Here is a 15,876-nt window from a genome sequence, read left to right on the forward strand (position 1 = left end):
CATATTTAATATTTACGTTACTCGCACGGCCATCGTGTGCACACACTAACTCCGTCTCCTGAAGAATTTTACCTAGACGAGCTGCCCCTCGACCGGGCCAGAGACGACCTGCTTCCACCAAGAGAGACCCACGAAATGGACAATTAAAAGTTATACGCGCTCATTTATACTATTCGCTAGATGGCGTTGCAGTCGCTACAATTGAGGAGAGGCTAGGGGGAAAGAAAGGGAAGGGGAAATTGGCACCTTGAGGCGGAGAGGGGTTAAGAGGGGAGAAGGAAAGGAAGGCTGCGGCACGGAGATGACGTCACAGAAGCGCGGCGGGCGCTTCAAAATAAAGAAATAAATTTAATAAGACATTTAATAAAAAATTTGTGATAAAAATTATTAAAATCTAACATCAAATTAAAATATTAATTTGAATATTTATTATTAAATTGAATAAATAATAAATATTTATAAAAATAAATGAACAAATTTAATGAAAACTTTTTGATAAATATGAAAAGTGAATATTAAATTAAGAAAATAATAAATATTTAAAAAATGAATAAACTTAAATTAAATTTTTGAATTTATTAATAATTTTATTTATTTTCTTTTAAAATATTAAATAATCAATAATACATATTAAAATCAAGAATCTTATAATATTTAGTACAAATTATGTCATATATTTATTATTCTCAAAATTTTATTTATTTAATTTTTCAAATTTAAACTGAACTTTATTGACTGTGTTGACTATCTTTTTCGAGCCCTTTTATTATTTAATTATTTTACTGTAATTAATTATTTGCATGCAATTAAAAACTATTTTTTAATGATGCCAAAGAAGTATAACTTCTCACACGCGTACATAAGTACACGCACCCATTTTTGTTTTAGAGGTGTGCTAGTATTGTGGTTTGGTAATAGTGATAGTGTTTTAGTTTATTGCATGTTTTAAATTTTTTCTGATAGTAATTTACATAGTTTAAAATGATAAAACAGCTAAAGGTTGTTTTACCTCATTTTTGCTTTGTTGACTAAGTTTTCATGTATTTATATTTTTTTTTGGTATCTTTTGCTATATTTCTTTTATTTACTAATGCCTGAATATGAAAATGGTTCTAGAATTTTCTAGATTTTTTGGATGATGTAATAACAATAATAGCATGGGAAAGAGAACTGCTGATTTGTCTTATGGAAATTATGGTGTTGGACAGAAGTGGCAAGGAATCATGGTCCATTTTTACTACTGAAAAGTGTCTTGTTATTGGTTATAATTACAAAGTGCTCTTTTTTTTTTGCCTATGCCCGCAACTCGTCCCACTGGGTAAGAAGATAGGATTGTTAGTTACCATTGTCTAGTAATTTCTTGGAAGATCAGTCCAGACAGTTATGTTTTGAGTGGTGGCTTGCAAATAATACTGATGTGGCAAGGGATTCGTTAGCGAAAGTCTTAGTGAAATTACTGGGCGTTGCCGTGTCCAGGGGGCACGGACCCGGCTGAGACTCTACTCTCGAGCCGTGACGTCACCCGTGTGGGGACGTGACTTGTTTCCCCGTGCATCTTTAACAAGACTACCAGAACCTGGTCCGCTCTCTGCGTCAGGCACGCTATGCTGCATGCTCATGTGGGCTCTTACGTCGTCCCACACGCCGATAGGTCAACACAATTCACACATGGATGGGCGAATATGAAAGTACACAAGATAAGCGAAGTTGGAATTTATTACACGGCATTAAATGACACGTTCCTTGTACAAAAACAATAGTTCAAAAGTTAATCTGTATAACTGTCTCGCGGCACGACCGGCTTACAGAAGATACAAACCACAACGTGGCTTGACAATGAGTTCGCGTTGCTGACAAACTCTGACAAGTGGATTTAAAACGTAATTAAAAAAGCAGTTGCACCTCAGAAGTAGGCTCCAAGGATATTAGCAAACAATTTAAATAAAATATAAAACAGAATTACTACAGTCAGTTAGTACAAAAGATGAAGTCGTCGGAGTACGGAGAGCGTCCTACCTCAGGTGACGATGCGAAGTGACTGGGGCGAGATATGGCCGCGAAGGTGGTTCGTCAGCGCAATGACACCAAATTAAAGAACCATTAGGCGAATCTTAGTCGTGCCGCTGATGTGCGTCAGTTAAAAACAGAATATTTCCCTTAAAATTAGAATATAATTATTTCAGACTCATAACCCTTTGACAATTTACGTAAAATAATTAAAGCTCCAATTAATTTAATATGAGATTGCCTTCGGCAATCTGGGTCCATTGTGGTTAAGTGGCACTTAAATATAAAGTCTGATGGCTTACAATCTGAAAGAACATGAAGAGTAAAATAAAAAGTTTACAATATTAATTGCTGTTAATGTAAAATAAAAAGCTAACAATATTAATTTACTATTACCACTGGCTTGACTGCACCTTCTTGCAGTAGATCGTGGCACACTAACACATGCACACACGTACGTCGCTGGCGGAAACGTCAAATGCCATGACAGGAGGTAGGAGGGGCGGTGACATATCGGGCTCTGTGGAGGGCAGCCCTAGACGACGTCAAAATTTAAATGTGACTTTATGGAGAATATCACGCCTGCTGTTCGGGCCATGCTGTTGAACATTGGTTTTTGGGACTTTGTTAAGTTACCTAGAAAATTTCGACCACAGGCTGTAGCATAGGTCCAGGTGGAGCCTTTTAATAATTGGTGGCAAGGCAGAGAGACCGTATTCTCTTGGCCATTTGTACTAAGAGTTGGTAAGTGACAGCAGAATTTTAACACAGAACTTTAGGTCAATTTTCCGACCGATGAATATATGTTTTTCAAGCCAGTAAAGTTGCTTTCTGCGAGTTTTTTTTGTATTTCATCCTGTAAAGTTTCGTGGTTGAAAGATGGCTGTCACTGTTGAAGGATAAATAAAATGCAGTAAATAACAATTTACATTTTCGAGACACTTGATTTCATTTAAAAGATCATCAATCAGCACAGTTAATGGAATCAAACAGTGTTTTTGGCACTCGGCAAAATGTCTTCAAGTATTCACATGTATGTAAGAGCCAGACCACACTGAGCTAGTCGGGAGGTCTGGCGTGTCACATGGCTTAGAGAAGGACTGAGTACGTGCAGTGACTGGTTGTGTGCTCTTGTGTGTTGCAGCTTCTTGGCTCCCGGGGGCAGCGTGGAGGTGTGTGAGCCAGTCTGCGATTCGTGTGGTGAGTGCCTGCAGTCTGCTCATTCCGCTAACACCCACCACGTAGAGCAGTGCAGTTTACATCCATGTTCCACTACCCAGAATGTTTGCCTTTCATTGTTATACGTATTCCACACATTGGATGGATTTTAATAGGGGTGATTTATAGAAAATAACTTCATTCTAGCCAGTGTCATTTAAATGATTACCTTTTATATTACAAACACACAGAAATTTATTTCTGTGTATGTACTCTTTAGTTTTCAATACATATGTCACGTATTAATTACATATGTCAAATTTTTTAATGCCATCGTAAACGTTTAATACGTCTCACTATCAGATAGAGTTTATGTACCTATGACATAGAACAAGCAGTGGCGTAGCCAGGATTTGTGTATGGGGGGGGGGGGGGGTTAAGAAGCATGGTCTCCTCCCCCCCCCCCCCCTAATAAAGCCCCCGGAAAAATTTGAATTTTAAGGTGTAAAATGGTGCTATTTTAGCAGTTTTCGGTACTTAACTTTAAATATTGTAATGGTAAAATTATTGTTAAATTTTTGATAAAAAATTGTTTGAGTGATGAAGTAAGAAATTAATTAAAGATATTTTTATCAATCCAAGTGCCTTGTTTACGTCCACTCAAAATCATAAATCTTGCTCGAAGCTTGACAATACAAAAAAAAGGAATAAAAAGGGTTGGGTTTCGGCAGAACTGATCTATTCCTGGAAACAATTATTAGCTTTAGCTTGAAGAGTTACATGACACTATGTCGTCTCAATTCTATACACATACAGCGATCCTTACACTTTTGGAAGCCTAGTCAACACCTGCTTATAATTACTGCGCTGGTTAAATACAGTAGGTGTAAGATATTTGAAAGCTTGGGACCAGTCACGGCGTCACAACCTTATAGCTTCTGCTCGCGACAGGGTTAGGGGAAGGGAAGGAGAATCGGTAGGGCTCGCTTACTCTTCCCCTCCAGTGCAGTGGCCGGTGATAGCAGTAAGACACCCAGGCTTTTAGCTAACCTGCTTACAGTTAAGAAAAAATAATTTTTGCTAAGGGGGGGTGGGGGTTAGAAACCCTACCCCCCCCCCCCCCCCCCCCCCCGGCTACGCCCCTTAGAACAAGTTGCTAAGTAATCATTGTTTGATATAGTATAGACCTTGGGAACTTCTAGTCACATCACTCGTGGTAAAGTGATTAAATACATACATTTAATATTTAATGTCTATACTATTGATCTTTATTTAAAGGTATGATTTAGTAATACACACATTGGAAAGTGCTTTGCCAATAATGTAACTTATAAAATGAGATGGTTGTGTACGTGTGCAATGAATATTTTTGTATTATTTTTTTTTTGTTGTTGTTGCACTGTTGGTCTCATAGATAATTCTTATTATGATACATCTGTGGTTTGCACTTAAATAGTTTGCCTAGATAGATTTTGTAAGTTTGAATTTATAACCTTAGTGAATATTGTTTATGAAATAGTAAAAGTGTTGGGAAGTAAATTATTATATTAGTGATATTTCATGTGTTGGAGTTGCAGCCCTGCATTGTTTTTTAGTTGTCATCGATGTATACAATTATGTGAGTGAGCTTTGTAAGTGAAGAAGTAAATAAACGAAGTGTCTTTGCTACGATGTAATTAGTTTCTTCCAACATGGGTTATGGGCCCAGGAACTGTAATTGAAAAAGAAATCGGAGACATTCATGCGCGTACGCGAATATTTTAATTTTGTTTTGTTTGTTTTTCCGCACCTTAAGTATCATGGCGGCGAATGCATTGAACTTCGTTGAGTAATTAAAAGGGCGCGATAACTACTGTTCTTGGAAATTCCACATGAGGGCCCTTTTAAAGCTGGATGACCACTGGGATGTCGTAAATGAGGGTATCACAGATGAAAACGAAAAACGAAAAGACGGTAAAGCACTAGCGAAGATATCGTTGCTGGTGGAAAAGGACCTAATCCACCACATTGAAAAATGCTGTACATCGAAAGAAGCTTGGGACACCATACAAACTTTGTTTGAGGACTCGGGACTGACTCGCAAGGTAGGGTTACTCAGACAACTGATCCTCACCCGGCTAGATAATTGCAGTTCTGTTGAAGAGTACGTCAATCAAATTATATCTACGGCACAGCGGCTCCGGGAAATTAAATTTGACATCTCAGACGAATGGATTGGCACGTTGTTGCTGGCAGGCCTACCGGACGAATACAAACCAATGATAATGGCATTAGAGAATTCTGGTACTCAGATTACCGCAGACACCATTAAAATCAAGCTTTTGCAGGATGTAAAATGTAGTGAAAGCAAACCAGGAAATTCAGCTCTCTACAGTGGTCAACGAAATAAGACACATCCCGCCAGCAACAACAGGAACTACTTAAATGTAAACAAACCTGAAAGGAGATGGCCTCACACATTCCGATGTTATAATTGCAACAAGGTAGGACATTTTGCGGCTGAGTGCCGAAGCCAAACTAGAACTGGTGAAGGTAGAGGAAAACGGATGGAGGGAGAGGACCGAAGTGCATTTCTTGCATGCTTATTCCCTAATTCATCAAATGAATGTGAACGTTGGTATCTAGACTCATGTGCCTCAATGCACCTCACCAAGTACAGACATTATAAGGATTCAAATAAAAGTGAGCTGGAAATCTTCACTGCGAATGGCGAGACAATTAAAACAGAATCAGTGGGGAACATAAATATCAGTGTTTCAGTGTCTGGGAGAGACGATGTTGTTGAGGTTACGGATGTGTTCTACTCACCAAACATTACCACTAACCTTCTCTCTGTCAACAAAATTGTACAGAAGGGCAACAAGGTCATTTTTGATGGTGATGGTGGAAAAATCTACAACAGCGAGGACAAGCTTATTGCCACAGCAACAGAACATGGAGGAGTTTACCAGCTTGATACACCAACTAATCACCGGGCCTGTGTCATCACCTCACAACAGGATTTATGGCATAGGCGATTAGGTCACCTAAACAGGAAAGATATGGCTTCACTAAAGTGTATGGCCATCGGTGTCGAGAGTGTTGAATACAGTGCAAAACCCTGTGAAGTGTGCATTTTAGGGAAGCACAGTCGACAGCCCTTCAAAAGAAGTGAATATCGGTCTAAGGAACCACTTGAATTGATTCACACGGACTTGTGCGGACCGATGGAAACCACTTCCCTTGGAGGCAACAGGTACTTCTTTATCTTAGTGGACGACTATTCCAGGTACACCCATGTCTACGTCTTAAAGTCCAAGGATCAAGTGCCTGACTTTTTCAGAGAGTACTGTGCGTTGGTAGAGAACCAGCTCAACAGGAAGATAAAAATGCTGCGATCAGACAACGGGACGGAGTACGTGAATTATAAAATGTCACAATACCTAAAAGAGAAAGGCATAAGGCACCAAAGGACTGTCATCTATACACCTCAACAGAACGGAGTGGGAGAACGGTCAATTAAAAAGACAGTCGATAAGGCTAGGTGTTTATTACAAGATGCTCACCTCCCTAAAGAATACTGGGCAGAAGCTGTTACGACAGCGGTATACTTGAATAATAAAAGTCCTACCAAAGCCCTCCAAGGCCAAACCCCGTATGAAGCTTGGTACTCGAAGAAACCAAACCTGAGCCATCTGAAGTTGTTTGGGTGTGAAGCCATGGTTCAAGTACCCAAAGAAAAGAGAAAAAAATGGGACGCCCGTTCTGAGAAGATGAAATTCGTGGGATATAGTGAAGACACAAAGGGATATCGCTTGATAAACCCTACCACCAAAGCAATAACTGTCAGCCGTGATGTAATTTTTCTGGAAGGCAAAATGCTTAGCCAGAGCAACCCTTTAGTCATGAGTCCACCAGAAAGAAGTCACACGCAAGACAGCCCTAACAAGGATGTTTTAACAATGCCCCTGACTGATCTTCCAAACGAGAGTTGTGAGGTAGATGGTACTAGTGAGGATCAAGAAACTCATGACAGCCGTGATCCCAATGAAGACATGTCCGACAGTGCCGAAGAACCTTTCTATGGTTTTTCTGATAAGGAACCTTTGGAACAGGAACTCCACCTACGACGGTCTACACGCCTCCGAAAAACTAAAAGTGACAAGGACTTTGTATCATACTTTGCTTCAGGTAAAGATGAGCCCTTGACACCAAGGGAAGCTCTGGAGAGTCCACAGGCTTCGAAGTGGAAAGCAGCAATTGACACCAAGGGAAGCTCTGGAGAGTCCACAGGCTTCGAAGTGGAAAGCAGCAATGGACGAAGAGTTGAAATCTTTTTCATGCAATGAAACATATTAGTGGACTGATTTACCAAAAGGTAGAGTACCTTTGAAAACCAAGTGGGTATTCAAGCTTAAGAACTCCTCCTCAGATCAGCCAAATTACAAAGCTCGCTTGGTCGTCAAAGGATGTAGCCAAAGGCCAGGTATAGATTACGAAGATGTGTTCTCCCCAGTTGTCAAATACTCCTCACTCAGGTACCTGTTTGCCCTAGCCACGAAAGACGATCTCAATATTGCACACATGGATGTCAAGGCAGCTTACCTACATGGTTTCCTCGAAGAAGAGATTTACGTACAACCACCCGATGAAATTGGAGAAAAGCCAAACAACAAAGTCTGGCGACTGAGGAGGGCCATGTATGGCCTAAAGCAGAGTGGTAGGTGTTGGAATCAACGCCTCCATGAAGTTCTCATCGAAATGGGTCTTAACCAATCAAAAGCAGACCCTTGCATCTACTTCACACATCAAGGCGAGAGTGTTATTGTTGTCGCTATATATGTTGATGACCTCCTGTTGTTCTCCAACGACGAAAATCTTAAAAACATGGTTAAGTCAAGCCTTGAAATGAAGTTCAACATGAAGGACCTAGGGGAAGCCAAATATTGCCTCGGGATGTCCATCACCAGGGATCGTGTCTCTGGCAAGTTATGGATTGATCAACGCCCCTATATCGACGAGATCCTTGTACGCTTCAAAATGTCTGACAGTAAGTCCGTCGCAACTCCCATGGATTTAGGTGTGAAACTTCAGGGAACTCCGAGAAATACAACAGAATTTAGTGAAGGTGATGAGTGCTATGAAGAAAGCGAGAAAGATGACACAAAGGTTCCTTTTCAGCAGGCGGTTGGTAGTTTGTTGTATTTGTGTCAGATATCTAGGCCCGACATTGCACAAGCTGTAAATTGCGTCAGTCAGTTCAACAGTAATCCAATGATGTGTCATTGGGTTGCCGTTAAACGCATCCTCAGGTACCTGAATGGTACAAAGAATCTGAAACTGCAATATGACAGGAACTCTGACCCGGAAATGATTGCTTTCAGTGATGCAGACTGGGGCAGCGAAAATAACAGGAGGCACTCAGTAACAGGTTGTAGTTCTAAATTCATGGGGGGTCTAATCTCCTGGCACAGCAAGAAACAAAGAACAGTGGCACTGAGCACGGTGGAAGCAGAATATATAGCACTCAGTTTCACTGTCCAAGAGGTTCTGTGGCTTAGGGAATTGATAAAAGAATTGCAGCCTCAGGAGGTTGGACCATCCATCATATATTGTGATAACAGAGGGGCCATTTGTCTGTCAAAAAACAGAGTCGTGAGTCAGAGGTCTAAGCACATTGACATACGTTACCATTTCCTGAGAGAACATGTCCAGCTAAAGACCATCCAAGTATGTTATTTACCTACTGAACAAATGGTATCGGACATGCTGACAAAACCTTTGTCAAAGGAGAAACATTGCAAATTTTTGATTGAAATGGGTCTTGTCTAGTGCATTGTACCTTATGATACACATATATATATGTATATATATGTGTATATGTATGCACACATATAACTATTAATAATTTAAAGGGAAGTGTTGGGAAGTAAATTATTATATTAGTGATATTTCATGTGTTGGAGTTGCAGCCCTGCATTGTTTTTTAGTTGTCATCGATGTATAAAATTATGTGAGTGAGCTTTGTAAGTGAAGAAGTAAATAAACGAAGTGTCTTTGCTACGATGTAATTAGTTTCTTCCAACAAAAAGGAGTGTAAAACACAGTTATGGGGGTTCAAAGTTTTTAAAAACATGTAGTTTTTCTGTAATAGATGAAAAGCTTAAATTTAAAAAAAATACCGTAAATAAAACTAGAATTGTTTGTGCTGCTATCTATTTTTAAATATAGAACCTAGCATTGCAAGCGTTGCTAATAAGAAAGGAACTACCAAAACTTAACCTTTAAAAGCTATAAAGATTGTTCTCATGTAAAAAAAAAAATTAATAAATAAAAATTGTGTTGCAACAGTTGTCTTAATAACAATTTTGTTTTTATGTTTTGTTTTGTAGTATAATTTTATTATGAAATTTTTACATTAAGGACAGTTTGGTTTAGTCTAATACATATAAATAAAATCACAATAGCCAGTAAAACTAAGGTCAAATCACTGCAAAACACAGTGAGCACTGTGAACCAATAGAAACATTTAGTATGTGTGGTATTCTCCATAACATTTACTAATTCATAGTATGGCCATGGGTAATGAGGTTGGGAATTTGTGGAATGAACTTAATAATGTTTTTCTGTCTCATTTATTGTTTATTTATAATTTGTTAATAAAACCTGAGTCATGAAAAACACCCAATGTATTTGCCACTAACTAGGTAACTACCAAACTATTTTATCACTATTAAATTCTGTTATAATGTTTACATTATTCATTATTCATGTAATCATAGTTTTGGTATTTAACTATTAAATTTTTTCTATGTAAATCACAATAATATTTTTTTATATCCTATATCCATATAATCTATTTCATTTTTAAATACTTGGTGAACATTCGTGTAAACATCATCTTCAATTGTTTAACTTGCAATCCAGAGGAAAAGCTAAGGTTTAATGCAATTATAATTTTATAAGACTTATTATTAAAGATTTACAATATTTTGGGAAAGCATTAATTGAAATTGTAATTTTTCAGTTCAACTTGCATTGAGAAAAATAGTAATTGTATGTTATAGAGATGTTTGTTTTCCAGAAAAATATTTTTGGGAAAATTTTGGTAATTTACCAGACATTTTATGAAAACCTGAAAATTTTCTAACCAGTTATACTGTTACAGAAAAAACCAATTTTTTCAACCGTTTTATTCATACATACCCAAATAACAAAACAAGTGAGCCAATAGTTGGTAAAGAAATACCAAATGTACTCTACATAAGCATACTCCACAATTCTATACCTACATTTAACTTCAATGTGTTTGGTAACATAATTTTCAGGAACGTAACTAGAGGGAGGCAGATGGGGCGTGTGCCCCGGGTGCCGCATTTGGGGAGGGGGGGGGGAAGGGGGCTCTAAACTGGCAGAGTAATTTTTACAATAGATATTTACTTGAATATCGTAGTGTTAGAACACAAAAAAAAAATAGTCGGAGGGCAGATGAACTGAATTACTTGTATTGAAAGATAAATACATGTATTATGCAAAATATTTCAAAACTAGTATTTTTTGCGTACTATCCAACTTACGAAGTGTTAAAAATTAAATAACTGCAAATAAATCTATTTACTTGAATCGAAAATATTTGGAATAGTGGAATTAATATGTGGTGGCGATATGAAGTGTTATCAGGAAAGGTTTCGGTTTGGTTGGTTTAAAAAAAAAGGGGGATCGCCAAGATGAGTTATTGCCCTGGGTGGAAACTAGTCTAATTATGTCCCTGGTAATTTTTCAAGTGATATAAAAAGTTTGTAATAGAGGGTAAATACTGAGGATGGATACTAAACTCAATACACAAGAACAGAGTACAGCATAGAAAGACTGTAGTATCTTAATTTATCAACCTATCTTTGATTATGTGTATCTATGTTGGTATTAGAAAAAATAAAAAAAATATACCTATGTGGTGGTATTTTCCAGAAAATTTTCAGAGTGGAAAATATTTCCATTCACAACTCTTGAGTACTCAGTTAAATTAAGTTTGCAAACAGCTTCTCTGAAAGATACTTAAGCACCGTAATTTTCTGCTACATGTTTTACACTACCATCTGCATCACTAACGCAGTGCCCCGACCCTGGATAGATGCCGTGTGCACTGACACGCAGTGAATGTTCCAGAATGCTACAAGTCGCCCGCTCCGCCGTGCGCTGCCGCCCAGATGTGCCTTGGCTGATCGGCTCCCACAGGTACTCATACAGCCTCCAAGTGAGTGTTTCAAACAACCCCCAACTTCCGGGCTAGTGTGCAAACTTCAGAACTAAGGTTTTAGGTCTGGTGACAGTTATGATATCTTTTATTATTCCTTCCTCTTCTGTTGCTTGCTGTGGATAGTTCTGCTGGTGGTGGTTTTGCTTGGTGAGCATGTCAGCTTGTTGGCAGTCCTGTTCAGGGTTGGGAGCTGCCCCCTCAGAAGGCACAGTGCAGAGGCATCATCGGCGGGGAGCTTCAGACAATGAACCGAAAGATGCAGTCATAGCACGTATTCAATTTATTTGTTTGAATGCTTTTAAAAATTGTGAAATTTGTCAGATTTAGGGCCAACAAAAGTGTTTAAAACATGAAAAATTTAGAACTTAACTTCTAGACAATAGAGCCTTTCAATTTTTAATACTTGTTGATTGTTGAAAACAAATTTGTTAGGAAGCATGCTGCCTACTTTATGAAAGTGACTGAAATGCTGGTAACTATTAAAATAGCTGTGTCCCTTCCATGACCCCTCAGACCATCACTTTGGGCCGTCGCTATTGGCAACACTTTGGGAGGCACTCCTCTTGGAATGCCTGTTAGTGCATTAAGAGTCAAAAACACACTGTGTATGCTGGACTAGTGAATACAGGAAGATCTTAAATAACCAAAAATCTGTGTTAAAATGTCACCGAAATGCAATGACGATGAACATGTATTTATTGCATTTGCTATAAAACTAACATTTTTGAGAATTTCTGTGGTATTAGCTTGAAACTAGCGACCGCTGTTATGTAGACTTGTGCAATAATTCGAATTACCTATGTCATATACAGCAGTAAAGCCTTAAGAGGAGAATAATTCTAGTGTCCACAAGAGTAAGTAAAGTGGCTTGTATCAGGTATTTTCCTGAGTTGCAAAGATGAGGTAGATAGCATGCAAAAATTTTTAACGGGCGGTAACAAATATATGATCTTTTCTTAGGGCATACTAAGTGCCATTTTTCACAACTGACCCACATTTTGTTTCCTCATTTGTATATACTATTATTGCTTCAAATAAATTCATGAAAAATGTCTTAATGATTATAGACATTAGGGTCAGGCCACAGAATTTTTCTGTCACGGAAGGAAAGCATGTTAACAATTCAATCATAATAATTTCCTGAGTATTATAAATATTTGTTAGGAAAATGTTTTGCAAGAAAATGTGAGTTGTTAGGAATGGTTTGACATCAGGTTTGCTTTTTAATATACAGTAGAGTCCTGCTAATCCGAACCCCGCTAATCCGAAAATCCGCCTAATCTGAACAGGGCTAGGACGAAAAAAGAAATATTTTTATAACAATTATGAACCTTGAAAAGCAAAGAAAAACAAGTTCTTTTTCAAGTAATGTCTTACGTTTATTAATATGTAAATAAGAAAATTATGATTTATCTATTTCTCCTTCAACTAAAAAGAAAAAAATATGATTACGTACATAGTACTTAAATATTTACGTATTTATATTATGCTAAATAATAAAGGTGTGTTTTGTGTCTGATCTTTAATATTTGACACATCAGATGTTAAATAGCCCACGCCTCATAAAGACCATAAATGGCATTATATAAGAAAATTCCGCCTAATCCGAACAGGGTTCGGTCCCAATTAGTTCAGTTTAGCGGGACTCTACTGTATGTAGAATTAATTTATAAACATTATAATACAACATCACGGAAGGACAGAAAAAGACATCAGTTCTCTATGAATTTATTTATTTATTTAATTTTTTTTTTACCTCTGAAGAGAACACTAATTAAACAAGGCTCTGTATGTTTAATGTTCCAGGTATGTAGATCATTTTAAAAACAATAAATTTTTATGGTTTTGTTTACTTACATTTTTCAGCTATTAAAACACTTCATGTACCGTCATGGAAGGACATTACGGATTAAAATTTGTCCCATTATTTTAAAAACAAATTAAGCTTCATTTACACCAGTAGGAGAGTTACAGTGTTTTCTCACATAATCGTCGCACATTTTATTCTAAAATCAAGTCTAAAAAGTAGGGATGCGACGATCATGCGGAAAAATTTTTTTTTGTTAGGTAAAGTTATTCATAAAAACAAAACCTGTTAATGGAAAGTATGTTTATTTGAAAAAATGTGGAGTATACAAGAGCATGCCAAACAATCTATATCAATAATTCACTAAACAAAAACCTTTTTTCAACTTTAAATAGAAAAACCAAAACTCTTAACGCGAACGCAAGCCACTTGAATCTGACGTGAACTAACATGTCGTAGTACACACTTGCCACGAAAGAATGCGGGCTATCAAATGTAGTTAACTCGGCAGTTGACAGAGAGCGCGCTATGTATCCAATCGGCGAGATATCGATATTCGACTACGTGTACGGGCTCTATACGGGAAGCAACATAACCAAACATGAATGATGCGCTGGCTACATTTTTGTAAGCAGTACGCCGCGGCAACACAGACAATCAGATAAAGGAAATAACGTTTAAAAACATCTTTAAAAGAAAATTTATATGTCAGACAACTTCGTATTTCCGTTAATTAAATAAATAAGTAGTAATGACTGAAATTAAATTTTAGATTTCTACTTTAAAATACATTGTTTATATGGAAAAGATACTTACACTGCGGTGACGCAGACAATCAGATAAAGGAAATAACGTTTTGTGCTGGAAATTAGGCATTTCGACACCCTTTTAAATTTGTTTTTATAATTTTAAATTAATTTTGGAAATTTTATTTTTTCAATTTATCTGGTTGCTAAAGGGGGGATTTACACTTTGTTAGGCTGGTGTACTCTAAGTACTTAAACTTTGTGCCACTGGACTGAAGCACCTTTCTCAGGGGCCAATTGATATTTTGCTGTCTAATGTGGACGTGGGCAGCCCGGTTGAAATTTCTCTCGCCTGCAGTCACGTCCCGGGTTTGTAATATTAATTCCCTGCATGACCAAAATTGCATAGAGCAGCTTTTGGGCTGCAAGCTGCTACTTCTTAGAGGCCTGCCGAGAGTAGCGAGTCTCGTCACGAACGGGTCTCCAGTGGACCTCCGTTCCCAGCTTAGTGGCATTTTCTGTCCACCCTCCCCTCTCTCTCCACCCCCCCTTAGTTCTGAGAAATTATGCTAGGAGCAGTGACCTGACGTGAACTTCGCCAAGACGATGGCCAACTCCAAGGACATTCTCCCTTGTCCTACAGAGACCTCCACGACATCTAGCGGCAAAAAAAGCAACTTCGGCCCTGGTGGCCAGCGAGCAGAGACAACGCCAGTGACACCTGGCGGGGGGTCAGTTCACCGCCTCCGTTAGTTCCCCTTTAGGCCGCCAGAGTGCACCACCTGCTACGCCATAAGGCACTATTCTTTCTAGTCGCGTCCTGTTAGAGTCAATTCTTTGTAGCTTCCTGTTACCGCCGGTAGAGAGCGCGCATGTCGTATTGTTGTCACGACCGCCTCGGACTCCTTCGGAAATTTTCGGCTTAGAACCGAACCTTCCCCCTCCTTCTCCCTAGGGCCTTAGCGTAGCGCCCGTTTTAATTAGGAGCGTGGTCCTCCATGAGGGGACTCTGACATTGGCTACTAACCGCGCAGCAGTTCGGGCAAAACTTCTCTCCGTCTCTTGTCGCGGCTACGACGGAAACGCTTTCTATTAAGAATGTAGTCAGCGGTCTTGAGGGATGTGATCCCATTTGTACAGTAGCCAGTCAGGAGTAGTCATTAGAAAAAGTTATGTTTAGTTAAATTTTAATTTTTTTTTATTTTACTAAAAATTTGGTTTCTTCCGTGTCATCCGCACTATCTCGGTGTGCGCCATCCTGATGTCGGCGCGAGACATCTCGTGAGCCCGGAATCTACACCCTGTTTGGTGAGTAATCCGGCCTTTTTTTTTCTCCTCCCCAAATTCCCTTTTGTTGGCCTTTTGCGCCGACTGTGTATGACTGTCTGGAAGCAGGTCTAATTCGTTTTGAATTTGACTTGTGTTTCAGACAGGGTCGAAGTGCTGGGGAGACAAATTGCTCCCAGCTTGTGGTCCTGGACTCGAGCTCCGAGTCCCATTAGAAGAGATCTTTCTCGGCCCGACGTCTTACCGTAAAGACCCGGGTGATAATGTGAAATAAACATCTCCCCCCTTTCTATTTACGAACTACATTAAAAGAATGAGTAGCCTACCAGCGAGCAGTGACTTAAGAACTTAATCCTCAAGAACGTAGAATCAAGGAAACTAATTATCTATGTAATCATTGGACGAATCAAATTTTTGTGTGATACTTCAAATTTTTGTTTATGTAATCGTCGTTTGTTAAAGGTGAATATGTGTTGTTTTAATAATATCGGGCCGGCCCATTTTAAATAAGTTAAATATATTGTAAATACCCTTCAATGGGAAAGTTTCAAATGCCAAAACAAATGGAAAACCGAATTAATTGTTTACATTTTTAAATAAAACCAGGAACCTATAGACCAGTGGTTCTTAACCGG

General features: G+C 38.5%; 1 protein-coding gene across 7 annotated transcripts in view; it reads left to right on the forward strand.

Annotated features, from left to right (window-relative positions):
• The window catches only part of LOC134533267 (stabilizer of axonemal microtubules 2), a 107,132-nt gene that overhangs the window by 74,842 nt on the left and 16,414 nt on the right, over window positions 1-15,876 (forward strand). For 5 of the 7 annotated variants that reach the window (XR_010075285.1, XR_010075283.1, XR_010075284.1 and 2 more), the window contains exons 8-9: window positions 3,152-3,207; window positions 11,311-11,379. Coding sequence is in view for 4 of the 7 variants with exons in the window: in XM_063370709.1 (XP_063226779.1) it covers window positions 3,152-3,207; window positions 11,311-11,366 (112 nt within the window). In the remaining 3 variants the exon portion in view is untranslated. Of the gene's footprint in view, window positions 1-3,151; window positions 3,208-11,310; window positions 11,399-15,876 lie in introns of all 7 variants that reach the window. The other 2 variants (XM_063370708.1, XM_063370710.1) reach the window with 1 other exon arrangement.

The sequence above is a fragment of the Bacillus rossius genome, chromosome 6 (genome assembly GCF_032445375.1).
Source record: "Bacillus rossius redtenbacheri isolate Brsri chromosome 6, Brsri_v3, whole genome shotgun sequence".
NCBI classification, from domain to species: domain Eukaryota; kingdom Metazoa; phylum Arthropoda; class Insecta; order Phasmatodea; family Bacillidae; genus Bacillus; species Bacillus rossius.